The 14,597-nt window shown below is 38.3% G+C and overlaps 3 protein-coding genes across 5 annotated transcripts in view; 2 read left to right on the top strand and 1 right to left on the bottom strand.

Annotated features, from left to right (window-relative positions):
* LOC139949628 (exostosin-like 3) overlaps positions 1 to 1,936 on the bottom strand; it is a 36,717-nt gene extending 34,781 nt beyond the window's left edge. Inside the window, exon 1 of the mRNA XM_071948067.1 lies at positions 1,785 to 1,936. The gene's annotated coding sequence lies outside the window, so the exon portion shown is untranslated. The remainder of the gene's footprint in view (positions 1 to 1,784) is intronic.
* Positions 1,937 to 2,003: 67 nt separating this feature from the next.
* Positions 2,004 to 8,924, top strand: LOC139949629 (elongator complex protein 6-like). The gene is made up of 7 exons (XM_071948069.1): positions 2,004 to 2,197; positions 2,617 to 2,695; positions 2,977 to 3,047; positions 3,513 to 3,646; positions 3,997 to 4,174; positions 4,899 to 5,051; positions 6,347 to 8,924. The coding sequence occupies exons 1-7, from the start codon at positions 2,144 to 2,146 to the stop codon at positions 6,476 to 6,478; spliced, it is 801 nt and encodes a 266-aa protein (XP_071804170.1). The 5' UTR covers positions 2,004 to 2,143; the 3' UTR covers positions 6,479 to 8,924.
* Positions 8,925 to 9,160: 236 nt separating this feature from the next.
* Positions 9,161 to 14,597, top strand: part of LOC139949450 (hyalin-like) — a 29,278-nt gene continuing 23,841 nt past the window's right edge. The window contains exons 1-2 of one of the 3 annotated variants that reach the window (XM_071947788.1): positions 9,161 to 9,405; positions 13,722 to 13,931. In XM_071947788.1, coding sequence (XP_071803889.1) covers positions 9,315 to 9,405; positions 13,722 to 13,931 — 301 coding nt within the window. In that variant the 5' untranslated portion in view covers positions 9,161 to 9,314. Of the gene's footprint in view, positions 9,406 to 12,666; positions 12,856 to 12,877; positions 13,018 to 13,721; positions 13,932 to 14,597 lie in introns of those variants that run through there. The other 2 variants (XM_071947790.1, XM_071947789.1) reach the window with 2 other exon arrangements.

Raw genomic sequence — 14,597 nt, 5'->3', positions numbered from 1 at the left:
CAAAATGAAATCAAGAAGAAAAGCTTGCCCTCTGTCATGTTTCACGTTTACGTTACGAGTACGAGATAGGGACGACCTTGAACTAAGACTAAACTTAAAGACTTGACTAGGACTTGACCATAAAAAAAGGACCCTTTCTCATGAACTTGACTTAGTGATGAGTGGACAATTTGTCGTTTTGCATCAGACTGATTGTAACACCATAATTGTAACTGGATAACAGAAAACCAATACACAGTTTAGATTGTGCATGGTGGCCAACAGAAGAAAAAGGCATGGCAGCGGGCGTGAGGAGAGGTGATTTTTTTCCAGGTGTTTGTTGGCCAGTAAGAGGGGCATCAACAGCTATGGTTGCTTCGTGCAGGGCCGCACTGAATTTCGAGGCATGGGAACGGAAAAACTCGAATCAAAAATAATTTTGACTCCTGTAATCCTGACTACTGGCCAGTTGTAAATTTCCTATAAACCGTGTTGGCAGTGCTCTCTCAATCCATTTATCAAAAGCTTGCCAGTTGCATGCCAAAAATAATAGGCTTGTGTTGTTTTTTTTGTTTATCATATCAATGTACATGAAACGAGTCACGTTTCAAGTTTAGTTTCCGGTACCCAAAAACTGAAAGAAAAAAAACCCGATCCGTTACCCGAAACTAAACCATCAATGATCAATGCACAGGCAAGCTATGCTGTATAAAATAGCAGAGTGTTGGTTCAAGTATCGGCCGTGGCACTTGTGTCATAAGCAAGACATTTCTTAACTATTCAATGCGTCGTCCTTCGGATGGGACGTTAAGCTGATAGACTGATTGACAGGGCACGTGCACGCACACACATGGCCGGCTAAAATACAGTTCACGTTGCGGATGTTTTACCTACGGCTGTTTGCTGCGTGTGCAAAAAGTGTATGTACATACTGGTACCCTGTGCGAGTTTTGTGGTTCCGTGCCGCATGGATATATATTTTGTACACAAAGCACAGATCATACCCGCCCTCTCGTGACCTATGCTCGCAAAATTAAAAAGAGGTGTCTGCAAATTGTTGGCAGAGCAGTAACACGTACAGTAGATGGGGACTCCGAAATTACGGTAAGAATTTATAATTTTTAACAAATTTTTAGATTGCGGAGTGGATTCTCTGGTCGTCCCCTCTGTCGCTCGGACAGTGAGATATCAAAGGACACATAGAGCTTAATTTTGGTGAGATAAAAAAAAAAAGAAAAAAAAAAAAAAAAGAGAGATTTGTGATTCCAAGATTCATTGAACCATCATCATCGTTTTAGGCGTGAGAGATATAAACCTATGAGGTTACGGGAGACGATAGCCGGACAAAACCGAAATAGTTCTAGTAGGAGTAGTCACTCATGGTCTTGCAGTCAGTTCGACTATCTTCAACCATAGATTTAGAACGTATGAAGAGAGAGAAATAAACAGACATTGAGACTTAAATTACAATGACATATAACCCATTCATAACATATAATTATAAAAACATTAGTCGCAATGCCTTCCTCCCTCCAGGATGGTCACACCGTGACCGGTCACACGCCGGGACAGTCACCAGTACCAGTACACTAACCATGTACAAATCCCCATGTACAAATCCCCATGCCATAGGATACGGCCTAATTGCACCATTTCCCCGATATGGCACGGTTGGTTGTGATTTTTTTATGAACACAATGAAATCAATAGGCCTACGTCTGCAGTCAGAAACTGGTAAAGCAAAATACATTGCAAAATTTGTTAAGCATATCAAACGACGACTAATCTAAGTGTTGAGAACTTACCCCGTTTAAAACCTCGATGGCAAAATAACGTTTAGAGCTCTGCAACTGACACAAAGACACTGTCTTCTCCTTGCAAGAAAGCCGCACTAATAAATGTATTGTTAACTCGTTGCGCTAATAAACGACAACGTCTCGAGAGCATGAATGCATGGGAGACTCGACTCGTCGTGCACATAATCAACAACGTGAATGGATAGCGCCCTCTGTTGTTTTAAACTTTGCAAAAACAAAATGGCCGCGCCCATGTAAAAATAAAATCGGTACAGCAGCCAGTCTGCCAGTAGTAGGGCCTTGTTATTTTCAGATTAAATACCCCTGCACCAATTTAAAGTGACGAGATTGACACGAAAACATTCAAGATGTTCTCTGAACTGAATGATTACATTTGGTTTGGTCCAGGTAACCCACCGAAGGTATGTTTTTTATGAATTTTATTTTTGTTTACAAAAATCCCCAAAATGAAAATCTCATCTCCTCTCAAATTTGAAACAAAACTGTCAACAATTCAGCCTAACAACTGTCATTTTCTATGAATATTGAGTACAATGTCAATATGCAAGTCTGTCAATCATCAAGTGTCTGCTCTGTACTTTTTTGTGACATGTTTTTTAAGTCTGGGCCTAATTTCACAGACACAGAGTACTTGCAGCCTTTCATTTTCAAATTCAAGCACAACAACAAGTTTGTTGCGATAACGTTACCCCCCTCCCACCGTCAGGAGGAGGGTTACATTATCGCAACATTTTTAAGCACAAAACAAAATAATGTTGATATAATAACAAATAAAAGGTTACTAGCAAAATATATGTAATGTACAATTTTGTTTACACAGGGTCAACTGATGCTTGTAACAGATTCATTGACAGACGGAAGTTTTCTCATCCATCATTTTCTCTCTGTATTCCTAAAAGGTAATGTAAAACTAGGGTAAACCTCACAACAATAGCCAAGTTGTAATTAGACAAAACTTCACTGTTTGTGATGTCATCTACACAATCGTAGATGTGTTGGAAATCCTTGTTTATATTTATGATCTACAAAAGAAAAGGCTCTTTTTCCATAACGTTTTACTTTTAAATCATATATTCTAGGCAGAGCATCATTAATATTTCAGAAATAAACTAACTTGTTTTTCCTTCTTGACAAATGCAATTCATTCATTTATTTAGTTATTTTGTTTACTCCCACACAGGTGGCCACAAGGTTTGTTTCCTAGCCTTAGCGCAGTCATTCAGCCATTACAGTGCCGTTGCACAGAAACTAGTAAGTAACCTCTTCTCTTTGGTATTATTATGAGTAAGGTGTTATCATTGCTTTCATATTTTAGATTTGTAGGCCAAAACATAGGATAGACCCAGTAACTGGGGCTCTGTACTAATTTCTTTTTTAAATTTTGACATTTGCATCTTCATACATTTGCATTCTGGTATCAAGATGCAATGTAAAAATTATACGGAGCCCCAGTTACTGGGTCTATTATAAGGATGTTTCCAATAGTTACAAAAGAATTTGTTAATGGTACAAAGTTTTCTAAGAAAGAGATACTAGTAATAGTATCAAGAAATTTTGTTTAAATCCAGAATCTTGTCTTGTACCTTGCCATAGTGTCTCATGCGAGATAAAGCAAAGCAAACAGTATAACCTCAAAACAAGAGACTTTTTAATTATGATGTAAGAACAAATGATAACCTATCACTTTGACATTGTTTCACTGGTTTTTATTTTCAGGGAGTGAATCTAGGTATTGCAAGAAGGAACGAGCAGCTAACATTAGTCAATGGTTTAGACTTCTCACTGCAGCTAATGCATGATGGCATGGAGGAAAGCCATAAAGATGAATTGATGATATTACAGTGTCTAAAGTAAGTCTTTTGTTGAACAAGGACACCTGTGAGACATGCGATGTCAATGTCTTTGATGTCATAAAAAGAAAATGTGGCAAAATCATCACATCACAGATACATACCCTGGCTCTATATGAAAGACTTTAACGCACAAAACTATTTAGCTCACCAGAGAAAAATTCCTTAGCAGACATTTCTTTAGCACAATTATTGTCTGCTTAAGCACCTGTTTGAAATTGGAACCAGGCTGGGTCTGATACTCATGTCACTAAACCACTCTTGACCATTGGTGACAATCATAGAATTAATTGCAAGGTTATCCGATTTTGCCCTCAAGCAGTAAATATTTATGTACTTTTCTTACACAGAGATGACAAAGTTTCAGTCAGACCGTTATACAACATCATCACAGAGTCATTCGCCCAAGACCACCAAGAGAACAGTGGTAGCAGATTGATTTTAATTGATGACTTGAGTGTCCTCATCTCATTGGGACTGACTGTTCAGCAAGTGATGCAGTTCATTCACTACTGTCAGACCTCTCAGGTTGGTGGAAATTTATCAACATGATGTTAAGCAGTTCAACACAAAGATTATTACATGAAACATAGGATGCCTCATAAGTTAACTTAATCACTCTAACTGGCAAGCCTGTAAACAAGGCTACTTATGTGAACCAGAAACACCAGGGTTACACCGTTTAATATTCCTTTTTTTAGGAATGTAATTTTGTGTAGTATCTTTTCTGTAGCATATTGAGTAATCATTTATTAGATAGTGCACAGGGGGATATGAACACCAAGCTGGCAACAGCCAATCTCTCTCATACAAACATTGGTTTAACAGCTATGATTATGAATTGCACAAATAAAAAATTGTGATTCATTAACTTGACGACGATATCTTTCTTGTGAAATCAGTAGTTAGCTTGGTAGGATTCGAACCAACAATCTTGACAGGCCCAATACTTCAAACATGGCGATTACGATACCACCTGGTCAATACCTTTGTGTCTTTGAAATACTCCAGTACAAATTTACAGTTTCCTAAGTAATGGGGGTGCCCTTTACCAAGAGAAAATTCCTTGGTGCCCTTGCCCTTTCAAAAACGAAGCATACAGGCCTGCTTGTGATTGCGAGTCATGCCGTTTAACCACTGGACCACTGTATTTGTGTTATTATTAGTGTATGACCGTACAGGATACAACCTTTTGACCAAATTGTGTTTTTACAACCCATGCTCTGACACATTTTGCATTTATCCTCTTTAGCCTGATGCAACCATAGTGTGTTTAGTACACTCTGATGCCGATGTGGAGGATGATATCAATCTGTCTCTAATCACACATCTCAGGCATCAGTGCCATTGCTTCCTTCAAGTACAGGGATTAGGAAGTGGTTTCTCAAAGGATATTCATGGACAGGTAATTCAGATAATCCACTGTAGAATGCCAAGGGAAGTGAGGTGTGGGGCTTGTGCATCCAAGAAAGGGCTTTGGGGGTGGGGGGGGGGGACACAACCATTGAATAACCATTGGAGCCAACCTTTCAGGCCTGATACTTAAGGTTGGCAAAGAAGGCGGTTTGCCTCAAAGCCCCCTGGTTATTGCCTTGGTGCCCTTGAAATGCTCCAGTAGAAATTTACAATTTTTCCTCAGAGGGTGCCCTGTACCAAACAGAAGATGCTTTGGTGCCCCAGCCCTTTCAAAAACGAAGCATACAGTCCTGCACCCTGTGATATAATCCGTAGAAGAGACACATTACAACGGTTTGAGAGGGGTTCTAATGAGGTGGCTAATTCTGTGCTAGGCTAGTGGAGTGTCATGGTCGAGTGTTCAAGCACACTGGCCCCCTGCTCTGGTTACTGATTTGCAGAGTGTGGGTTAGAGTCCTGGTCTTGACACCTAAACCATCATTACTTTGTCTTTCGAATGGGACATAAAGCCATGGGTCACATGTGTTGGGCAACTGTAATGCACGATTAAGAACACGTTGTGATTGCAAGAGAAGGAGGTTGCCTTGACGTGTCTGCATACCAGCTTAGCTATCTATGTGAGCTGTATAGGGATTATTCAACTCAAGACCCCCTCTCCCTACCCAGTTGGAATTTAAAGACAGTGGACACTATTGGTAATTGTCAAAGACCAGTCTTCTCACTTGGTGTATCTCAACATATGCATAAAATAACAAACCTGTGAAAATTTGAGCTCAATCGGTCGTCGAAGTTGCGAGATAATAATGAAAGAAAACACCCTTGTCACACGAAGTTGTGTGCTTTCAGATGCTTGATTTCGAGACCTCAAGTTCTAAACTTGAGGTCTCAAAATCAAATTCGTGGAAAATTACTTCTTTCTCGAAAACTACGTCACTTCAGAGGGAGCTGTTTCTCACAATGTTTTATACTATCAACCTCTCCCCATTACTCGTAATCAAGAAAGGTTTTATGATGACAAATATTTTGAGTAATTACCAATAGTGTCCACTGCCTTTAAGTCGGGAAATAGGCTTTCATTGGCCTTTCAAAGAAAACTCCTAAATGCTTTGCCCCTGGGTGAAAAAATACACCAGGTTAGTGTAAAGACGTTTTGCAAAAGATTTCAATTTTTTTTCAAATATTCAATTTTTTTATTCAAATATTGCGGTTGTTTTTCATAAGAAAAGCCACACAGCACATAGATGTATGAAGTAAACATTCACAAGTTTCTTTGTTTCATTTCAGTTAACGATTATCAAGAGGGATCCAGATGGTATCAGACCAAACCGCAACCAACCGGATAGGACTCTGCAGTACAAAATACTGGACAAGTCTGTGACATTTTTCGCTGTTGGGACATCATCAGCCGTGTTATGAGACAAGACACTTTGTGACTTTGGATTGTGAACATCAATAACAAGGGTCAGCTGTTTCTCATTATTTATATGCATGTGTCTGTATCTGTATCTTCACGACGCAGAAACCAAAACTGGCATAAACGCAACAGGTGAGAGAGAGGGTGATATACATTGTACTACACAATCTCCTCATATCGGGATCTACACAGGTGACTGAGCAGCAAGATTTACATAAAGTGGCCCCCTGATGTGTCAGATTAAACTAATCGAATAAAACAATTGGTGTCAATTACAGCTTGTCAAACTCCTGTGGGGACTGCCCGCCAGGGCAACTGTGAAATGCAGTCACTGGTGATGTGGGCAGCTGTTCGGAGGACAGTTCCACACTCGGGCTTAACCATCCAAAACATTTCGCCCGGAATCAACCATGATCGGTACGGCACCTGTTATTATCGCCACTAAGCTGCTCTTGGCAGGTGACATTCGAGTGGCTTGTGGCTTGTGGCTTGGTTTGTCTATATAGCCATGCAGCATTTACGTCAACTTAGTCCAAACTTCTTCCCATTGATGTGTCACCAAAAAAATTGGATTGTGACCATCAGCATGATATAATAAAAGTGTTCTTAATTGAGGAAGGCAGACACAGAAGGGGAGGAACACTAGATCAAACTTTTCTAGAAATGCCACCACAACAAGAAGCCCCCCCCCCCTCCCCCAGGCAGAAAAGTCTAACCATCTCAATGCGCTTTACGATCCTGATTCCCTTCAAATGTAAATCCTGTTTATGCAACTGATCAGAGTATAACATTGTTATCCATGCATTTATGGCGAATCTTGCTGAAAACTGCAGGCCTCAAAATAACCCATGGCACCCACAGCAATTGCCCAAGTGCTGTGTGCTTTTGCTGTGGTGCCCTGTGCTTTTGCCGTGGTGCCCTGTGCAAGGTTCCAATACAAACTCACATTTTCCCAATAGAAGTGCCACTTACCAGAGGAACAATGCTGTGCCCCTTCACGAGCGAAGTTCTGCACCTGCCCTCAGCGTCCAGAATTGCAGCTTAACAATTTTCAAACTCATCTCCAAAACCAAGTCACTTGGTTCCATCTCTTTAGTCTACAGAGCCCTACTCAATGTACACTGGCTGTCACGGGAATGTGCCAACAACAAGAAAAAGGGTTCAGGCCTGAAGTATTGTAATACTTGAGTGAGAAATTACCTCTTTCTAAAAAAAATACCCTACTTCAGAGGGAGCCGTTTCTCTCAATGTCCTATATTAACAACAGCTCTCCCTTGCTCCTTAGCGAGTAAGTTTTTATGCTAAAAGTTATTTTGATTAATTACCAATAGTGTCCAGTGCCTTTAAGAGGTACTTTGGCCAGTCCCAGGGCCCTTATTATATGATAGTAGACTGTACTTTAACAGTGAATGGGAACCTCTTTATAAACTATGTTACATAAAAAGGTTAGTTATAATGTTGGATGTAACCATTTATAATGCATTGCACAAACAGTGGACAAGAAGAGACAACTTCAAATTTGGTGAGATTTAAGAATGTATAAGGAAATTTAAAGGAACTTTACTAATCTGGTAAGAAGAAGAAAAAATCGTTTAAGATCACAGATTTGATGATGATATCATCCCTTGAAATATTTCTGTCTGAAATGTCATATTTGATAAGTAATCTACAAAACTAACTTCTCATTTGGAGTTTATCACTCAGTGAGCAATTTATTTAACTGTTTTGTTAGAAAACACCAAATCTGTTGTGTTCATTTGACTTACCTGTCAATTAGATAGTAAAAATCCCAGACAAATCCATGGCTTGTAGACATATGGCATCACCTTCAAGAGCAGATGACCAGCATTTTCACAATATCTTCAAGATCTATAATAATATGTAAAATAAGAGCAAACAGTAAAAGAATCCCTATTAAAAATTGTTTTAAAAATAGCATTAAATCTTTAAAAATCTTAAACTAATTTGAATTTATTTTCCATCCTTTATGGTATCAATAAATGGAAATGGAAAAATGTATTGAAAATTGTATTATCTTTTTAATTGTTTTTTAATCGGTTGAAAATCTCAGCCATTTTATACAATTAAATGAGTTGTAACTAAGTTGGTGGAGAATCAGGATGCCCGGAGGCTGCAGGATTTAAACTTGTTCTTGTAAAAAATAACTTTCACCACAAAAATAAACAAGTTCATACATTTGTGTTGTGTGTAATGCATTTCAGAATTCTTAAACTGTTATGAAGCACTTTATTTTTCAAGTTGTCAGAAAATTCCAGCAAAATGTTTCTAAAGAGTAGCCTGGGGTCGATTTCACAAAGTATTATAGACTATTATAGTCCTAACCCTAACATAGGACTAGTTATAAGTTTGGACGAGTAACTCGTCCTGACTTTAGATAAGATAAGACTAGTCTTAACTCTTTGTGGAACCACCCAGGGAATCCTTCACTTTTTTGAGAGTATTTATTAAAGTATTTAAACAAAACTTTGAAAGAGTTATGTATTTCATTTTGAGGACTTGTGGCAAGTTTAGTGAGACGTTCCGTTCGAATGAACGCAAACAATAAGTAAAGGGAAAGTGCAGAATGACGTTCACGAAAACAGCCGCGCTTCGGTTCCGCTTGAGCGCATCACTAAAGCCCCACACCCTGTTAGCAATTCCATGGGCCATTCCCCGGCCCCGAAATATGCACCCACTATTAAATGCAGCTATAAACATCGCCATTGTTAATACATATCTAAACAGAGCCCAAGAAAACTAGACCTCCATGTTTTGACATCTTAAACGTCGATTATTATATTTTGGTTTCATCTTTAATTGACTATCTGTGACGACAGCATGACTTCAAGACGAGGATGGTTGTGTCCCTTCGTAGGGATCGTCTTCCTGTTTTGCGTAACTCCGGATGTTGAAGGACTATTAGAGTGGGGTAAGTTGGGGGGATAACTTTCCGTATGGCGCCACCACTTTTTCACTAATTTTTACAAAAAGGGATATTATTTCATGTCGAATGAAAAAGTCAGTGGAGCCACACGGAAACTTTTCAACATTAAAAATCGTCTAAGATCACAGATTTACATTAAACTAATTATGTAGTGTTCCTTTTATAAACATGCCCAAATGGTACTTACTAGTATGATTAATATTAATATTATTATTCATATTAAAAAAAGGTGCGGCTTTAAACTTTGTATCGATCATTCAAACCTAGGTGTGTCGTACTGTAGGAATCCATCAAATGACCAAAAGTGACTCTCCAAACGGCTTCCTACAAAATTATTGCCTCGGCTACTTTTTTTTACCCATTTCCGTTTTTGAGATTTTTTTTTTCTTTATTATATTCATTATGCCTGATCTCTATACTTTAAATGTCATTGAATAGTCCCTGTAGTATTTCATAATAATTTGTTGCTATAAAAAAAAACAGCTTGCTGGCAGTATTAACTGACAAGCCTATGGAAGTATTAACTGACAAGCCTATGGAAGTTTGAGATCGATCGGCCATCTGGGAAATAGCGAGAAAAAAAATTAACAAAATTAAACAGGAAATTAGTTTTTATTTATTTCTCATCAAATAAAAAGTATGACATTTCAGACATAAACATTTCAAGGATTTTTTCTACTGGCATCATTATCATCATTCTGTAATCTTCATTTTCTGAACATTATTACTGTCCCTTTAATAAACTAAATATCCTTACACGCAATCACCTCAGTGGTATCATCACGGAGGAATAAACTAAATTTATTCATCCATGGTAGCTAAAACAATATATTGATACATTCTGTCACCACTTTCCTGATTTATTATTACATAATTGCTATGGGTTCGAAACCACCGATCACGCGAACTTATATTCCCGTTTGACCCTTAAAGGGAAGGTACAGGTTTGGTAATTACTCAAAACAAATATTAACTTAAAAACTGACTTGGAAACGAGCATTGGAGAGCTGTTGATAGTAAAAAACATTGTGGGAAACGACTCCCTCTGAAGTAATGCAGTTTTTGAGAAAGAGGTCGTTTCTCACTAAAATAATAAAATACTTCTAGCTAGAAGTCTGTTATTCCTATCTGAAAGCACACAAATTCGTCCAACAAGGGTACTGTTTCTCTCATCATTTTCTCGCAACTTCGAAGACCAATTGAGCCCAAATTTTCACAGGCTTGTTATTTTATGCTTATGTTGGGATACACTGGTGTGAGAAGACTGGTCTTTGACAATTACCAAACATGAGTAGGATGAAGTGGCCATAACCCACGTATGTAAACATTAACACTCAATGGTAAAACCAATTGGCTTAATCAAAATGACATTATTATGTGGGAGTTGAAACCTGGCTATGTGCACTCTTACAGTTCTGACGATTGAAACTCTTTCACAGATTGCCGTGAGAGAACAATCTTTTTCTCGGAAGAACAACCAATTTTTTTCTTAAAGGAACACGTTGCCTTGGATCGGACGAGTTGGTCAAAACAAAAGCGTTTGTAACCGTTTTTTATAAAATGCAAATGGTTGGAAAGATGTTTTAAAAGTAGAATACAATGATCCACACAAGTTTGCCTCGAAATTGCGTGGTTTTCCTTCTACTGTGCGAACTAACATGGTCGGCCATTTATGGGAGCATGGAGGTCCTACCTCCATGATGGGAGTCAAAATTTTGACCCCCATAAATGGCCGACGTGTTAGTCGACAAGGTAAAAGGAAAACCACGCAATTTCGAGGCATGTTTGTGTGGATCATTGTATTCTACTTTTACAACATCTTTCTACCCATATGCATTTTATAAAAAACGGTTATAAACGCTTTTCAAAGACCAACTCGACCGATCCAAGGCAACGGGTTCCTTTAAGAGTGAACATTTTGATGTGGGGAGGCAGGTCCAAGGACCACATTAATTATTTTGCTTTTGTTTCTCCTAGCCCATCTGGAAGTATTTTTTGTATTGTCATGTATTGTTGAAATGGAATCATAGATCTGGACTGATGATTGAACTATTCATTAAAAAAATAGACCGAATAATGGTCAATCATTTTAATAAATTGAAAATAGAATGTCTGTTTTCAATCATTAGGGAGGTTTAGCTGCACGTTAGCGAATAACGTGAACGTGAACGTCATTTATTGTGTTGTTAAAATCTCACTCTTTTAGCATACGTGAACATTGTATTTTTCACGTCAGGTACATATATACGTGGACACGTCATACGTGAGCACAAAAATAAATAAGCCATAAGTGTTGACGTCACCTCGAAACAACACAATTTTTTCTGACGTTCACGTTCACGTTTTTGCGCGTAAACGTGCAGCTAAACCTCCCTATTAATGGGAGTAGTACTAGGCGCTACAATGAGGTGAGGTTTGTAGCACCATGGGCAAATATCTTTGAAAAGTTGTTCTGTAAATAATTGCTCTTCTAAAATATCGTTGACAATAGTGGTGGAATATAATTAAATTTATTAGTTTGTGCTATAATAGATCAGTCATCTTCTACTAAGGTTACGCCTATGTCTAGGCAGCGGTAGTTTTGCCATGGGCGTGAGTCGCTTTTGCATCGTGGGAATGTCATGCTACCCAACTCAAGGCCCCATTTGCAGTTATTGTTATTAAAATAATTTTGTATGGATGCATGAACTTGAAAAAAATCTCTCTCCCCCAAAATTGCTTGTGTTTAATGGCCCGTGAAAACAGCCCAAAAGATACCACGTAGGCGCCAATTCAGTTCATGCAGAATAGCAGTTGTTGATTTCCTGAGTGACTAGCTCAATTCGGCTGGTGGGTCAGTTTGGTTTCAACGGTTGGTGTTCGAAAATCACGCGGTTATTTCAGAAACGGTTAGGCCTATTACTAGTTTTTGTAGTCTGTATAATCATCGTCCATAGAAATATTTATAATTTTGTGAAAAGAAGAAGAAGAAAAAAAAAACATTACAAGGAATCACTGTACGGATACCACGCATAATTTATTTTGTGTCTTAACAAATATGTTTCTACCTCACTCTTCGAGGAAGCTCGGGAGGGGGGGGGTAAGTGATTTTATTTTGCTCGTATGTTTTTTCTCCTAATTTTTATTTTTTTGAAACACTTTCTCTACAAGATATTACGGAAGCCAATGGGGCCGGCTAATATTGTGAGGTTACTCTCGATCTTGATGCGATAATTAATGATGACTCCAAAAAGGAACAAAAGTTGCAAAAGTTTGTCAGCCGATTCACATAAGTCAATCTGAACTATTGAGGGCGTCATATTAAAGCAGATTCTTGGCGACTTTTTGTGCTTCGCTTGTAAACAACAACAGAGTTTGGCAGGAACTTAGGAAAAGTTGTGGCTCGATCTGAAGTTCCACACACTAAAATACAATCAGATCGAGCTTATTGACTGGGTGAGTTAATGTAGTATTGGTAGAGTAACTGCAGAGTTCCCTCAAGCCTGGTAAAACCACGTCGCGCATTGCATCATGATGAGGCTGGCTGTATTTATTTTATTGTTAAATTTACAGTTTTGACTGCCGAGTGTTGGGTGGAAATGCAATGTATACTACACTGTGAGTGTGACTGTGTTTTGTTGGTTTACATTGTTATGAGTATGAGACGAGTGCCATTAATGTTATATCTCATCATTCCGTGTCATAGACGTAAATGTTTGTTTCTAACTTGTCATGCTTGTGCCCGCGGGTCTTTTCTATAATATAATATAGGCCCTAGGCCCTATTCTACTACCAAAATTATATAATGTCTATTTTATTTATCATGATAATATCAGTCAGCTGTTATTCAAGCCTATTTCGACCACATTTACACCAACAACAAAAAATAAAAATAACCAACTGTAAAACTGCTTAAAATAAAACAAAATTATCTATATAAATGATAATATTAAAAATGCAGATAAATAGTGATTAAATTAAACAACGGCCTGACCCGACATTTTCATTTTAAAAATCGCAATGGCAATCCGTGGTCACGGTAACAATAATATCAAAGTCCCAACAACAGTGCTGTGCCGGTGTGGCTGGAGATTCTGTTCCCCTCGGAGATTCGGTCCCCCATAATGGCGAACTATGTACAAACTTTTTCTGAACGCGCCCTCTTTTGAATCATCCATCTCCAGCCCATGATCATTTCCCAAAACAGAATTCACGGGACACCACACTGACTTCATAACATTTACTAACTAACTAGCTAGTGCCGGCCAAATATCCACTACCTTTATTAATAAAAAAAAGTACTACATGTGTTCTTACATTAGTTCAAAATTGTACGGATGAAGATGTTACGACAACACGCTCTGATCTGGTGTACTGGACGTCACCAACGGTCACAACAGACCAAGCCAATGGGTTCACACTAATACGTGATCATCTACCAGGACGATATTACTACCAGACTACAACTGTGACTTATACAGCAACCGATGGCGTTGATACGATTATGTGTGCTTTTGATGTCATAGTTAACGGTAAAGTAACAAATCTTCATTTTTAGCTTTAATAAACTGTGTTGTTAGCCAGGCTCTCCTGTTGGTTATAGCAGGGTATGAGATTGTTCAGTCTTTTGGCTGAATTCAATCTTTTTATGTCGGCATGGTGAAGAAAATCAGACAATATTTTTGTCCACAAAATAATAAAGAATTCCTGCTCATTTGTCTAATTTTCTGGTGCTTTGGATACTGTTTCCAAAAGCTTCTTGGAATCTATAACCCCAGGGATTACCAAACGGTAGAAATGCCAACATTTCAATATACCTTTGAATTTGTATCCAAGTTTCAGACTTTTTCGTTAGTAATGACTCTCACCTCTGTTATAGTCATTGAATCAAAAGTGTGCATATCATATAATTATCTTTTGGTCTCTTCCCCTTTTGTTTGTCTCTTTCCTTTTTACAGCGCCTTATGAGCTCCTTTGGTGGACTTGTGCTCTTTTTAAAACTTTGGTATTACTTTTGTAGTATTATTATTACTATCAGGTCTAATACTTCACAGAGGCAGCGAAGGCGTTTGTCTCAATTTGTATGTATGCACCCAAACCAAACAGTGCACTCCTAAAGTGTACATCATATCTCAAAAAGACTGATCGCCATGATGCCCTTGAAATGCTTCAGTATAGAGTGCCCTTTACCAAGGAGA

The sequence above is a fragment of the Asterias amurensis genome, chromosome 17 (assembly GCF_032118995.1).
Source record: "Asterias amurensis chromosome 17, ASM3211899v1".
Classification (NCBI taxonomy): domain Eukaryota; kingdom Metazoa; phylum Echinodermata; class Asteroidea; order Forcipulatida; family Asteriidae; genus Asterias; species Asterias amurensis.
This window is presented reverse-complemented; position numbering and strand designations above follow the sequence as displayed.

Bases quoted from the DNA above. Each gene is read 5' to 3' on its own strand.
- LOC139949629 (XM_071948069.1), top strand. From the start codon at position 2,144: ATGTTCTCTGAACTGAATGATTACATTTGGTTTGGTCCAGGTAACCCA. The intron at 2,198-2,616 runs GTATGTTTTTTA...TTGTTTACACAG, and splicing joins GTCCAGGTAACCCACCGAAG to GGTCAACTGATGCTTGTAAC. The intron at 3,647-3,996 runs GTAAGTCTTTTG...TTTCTTACACAG, and splicing joins ATGATATTACAGTGTCTAAA to AGATGACAAAGTTTCAGTCA.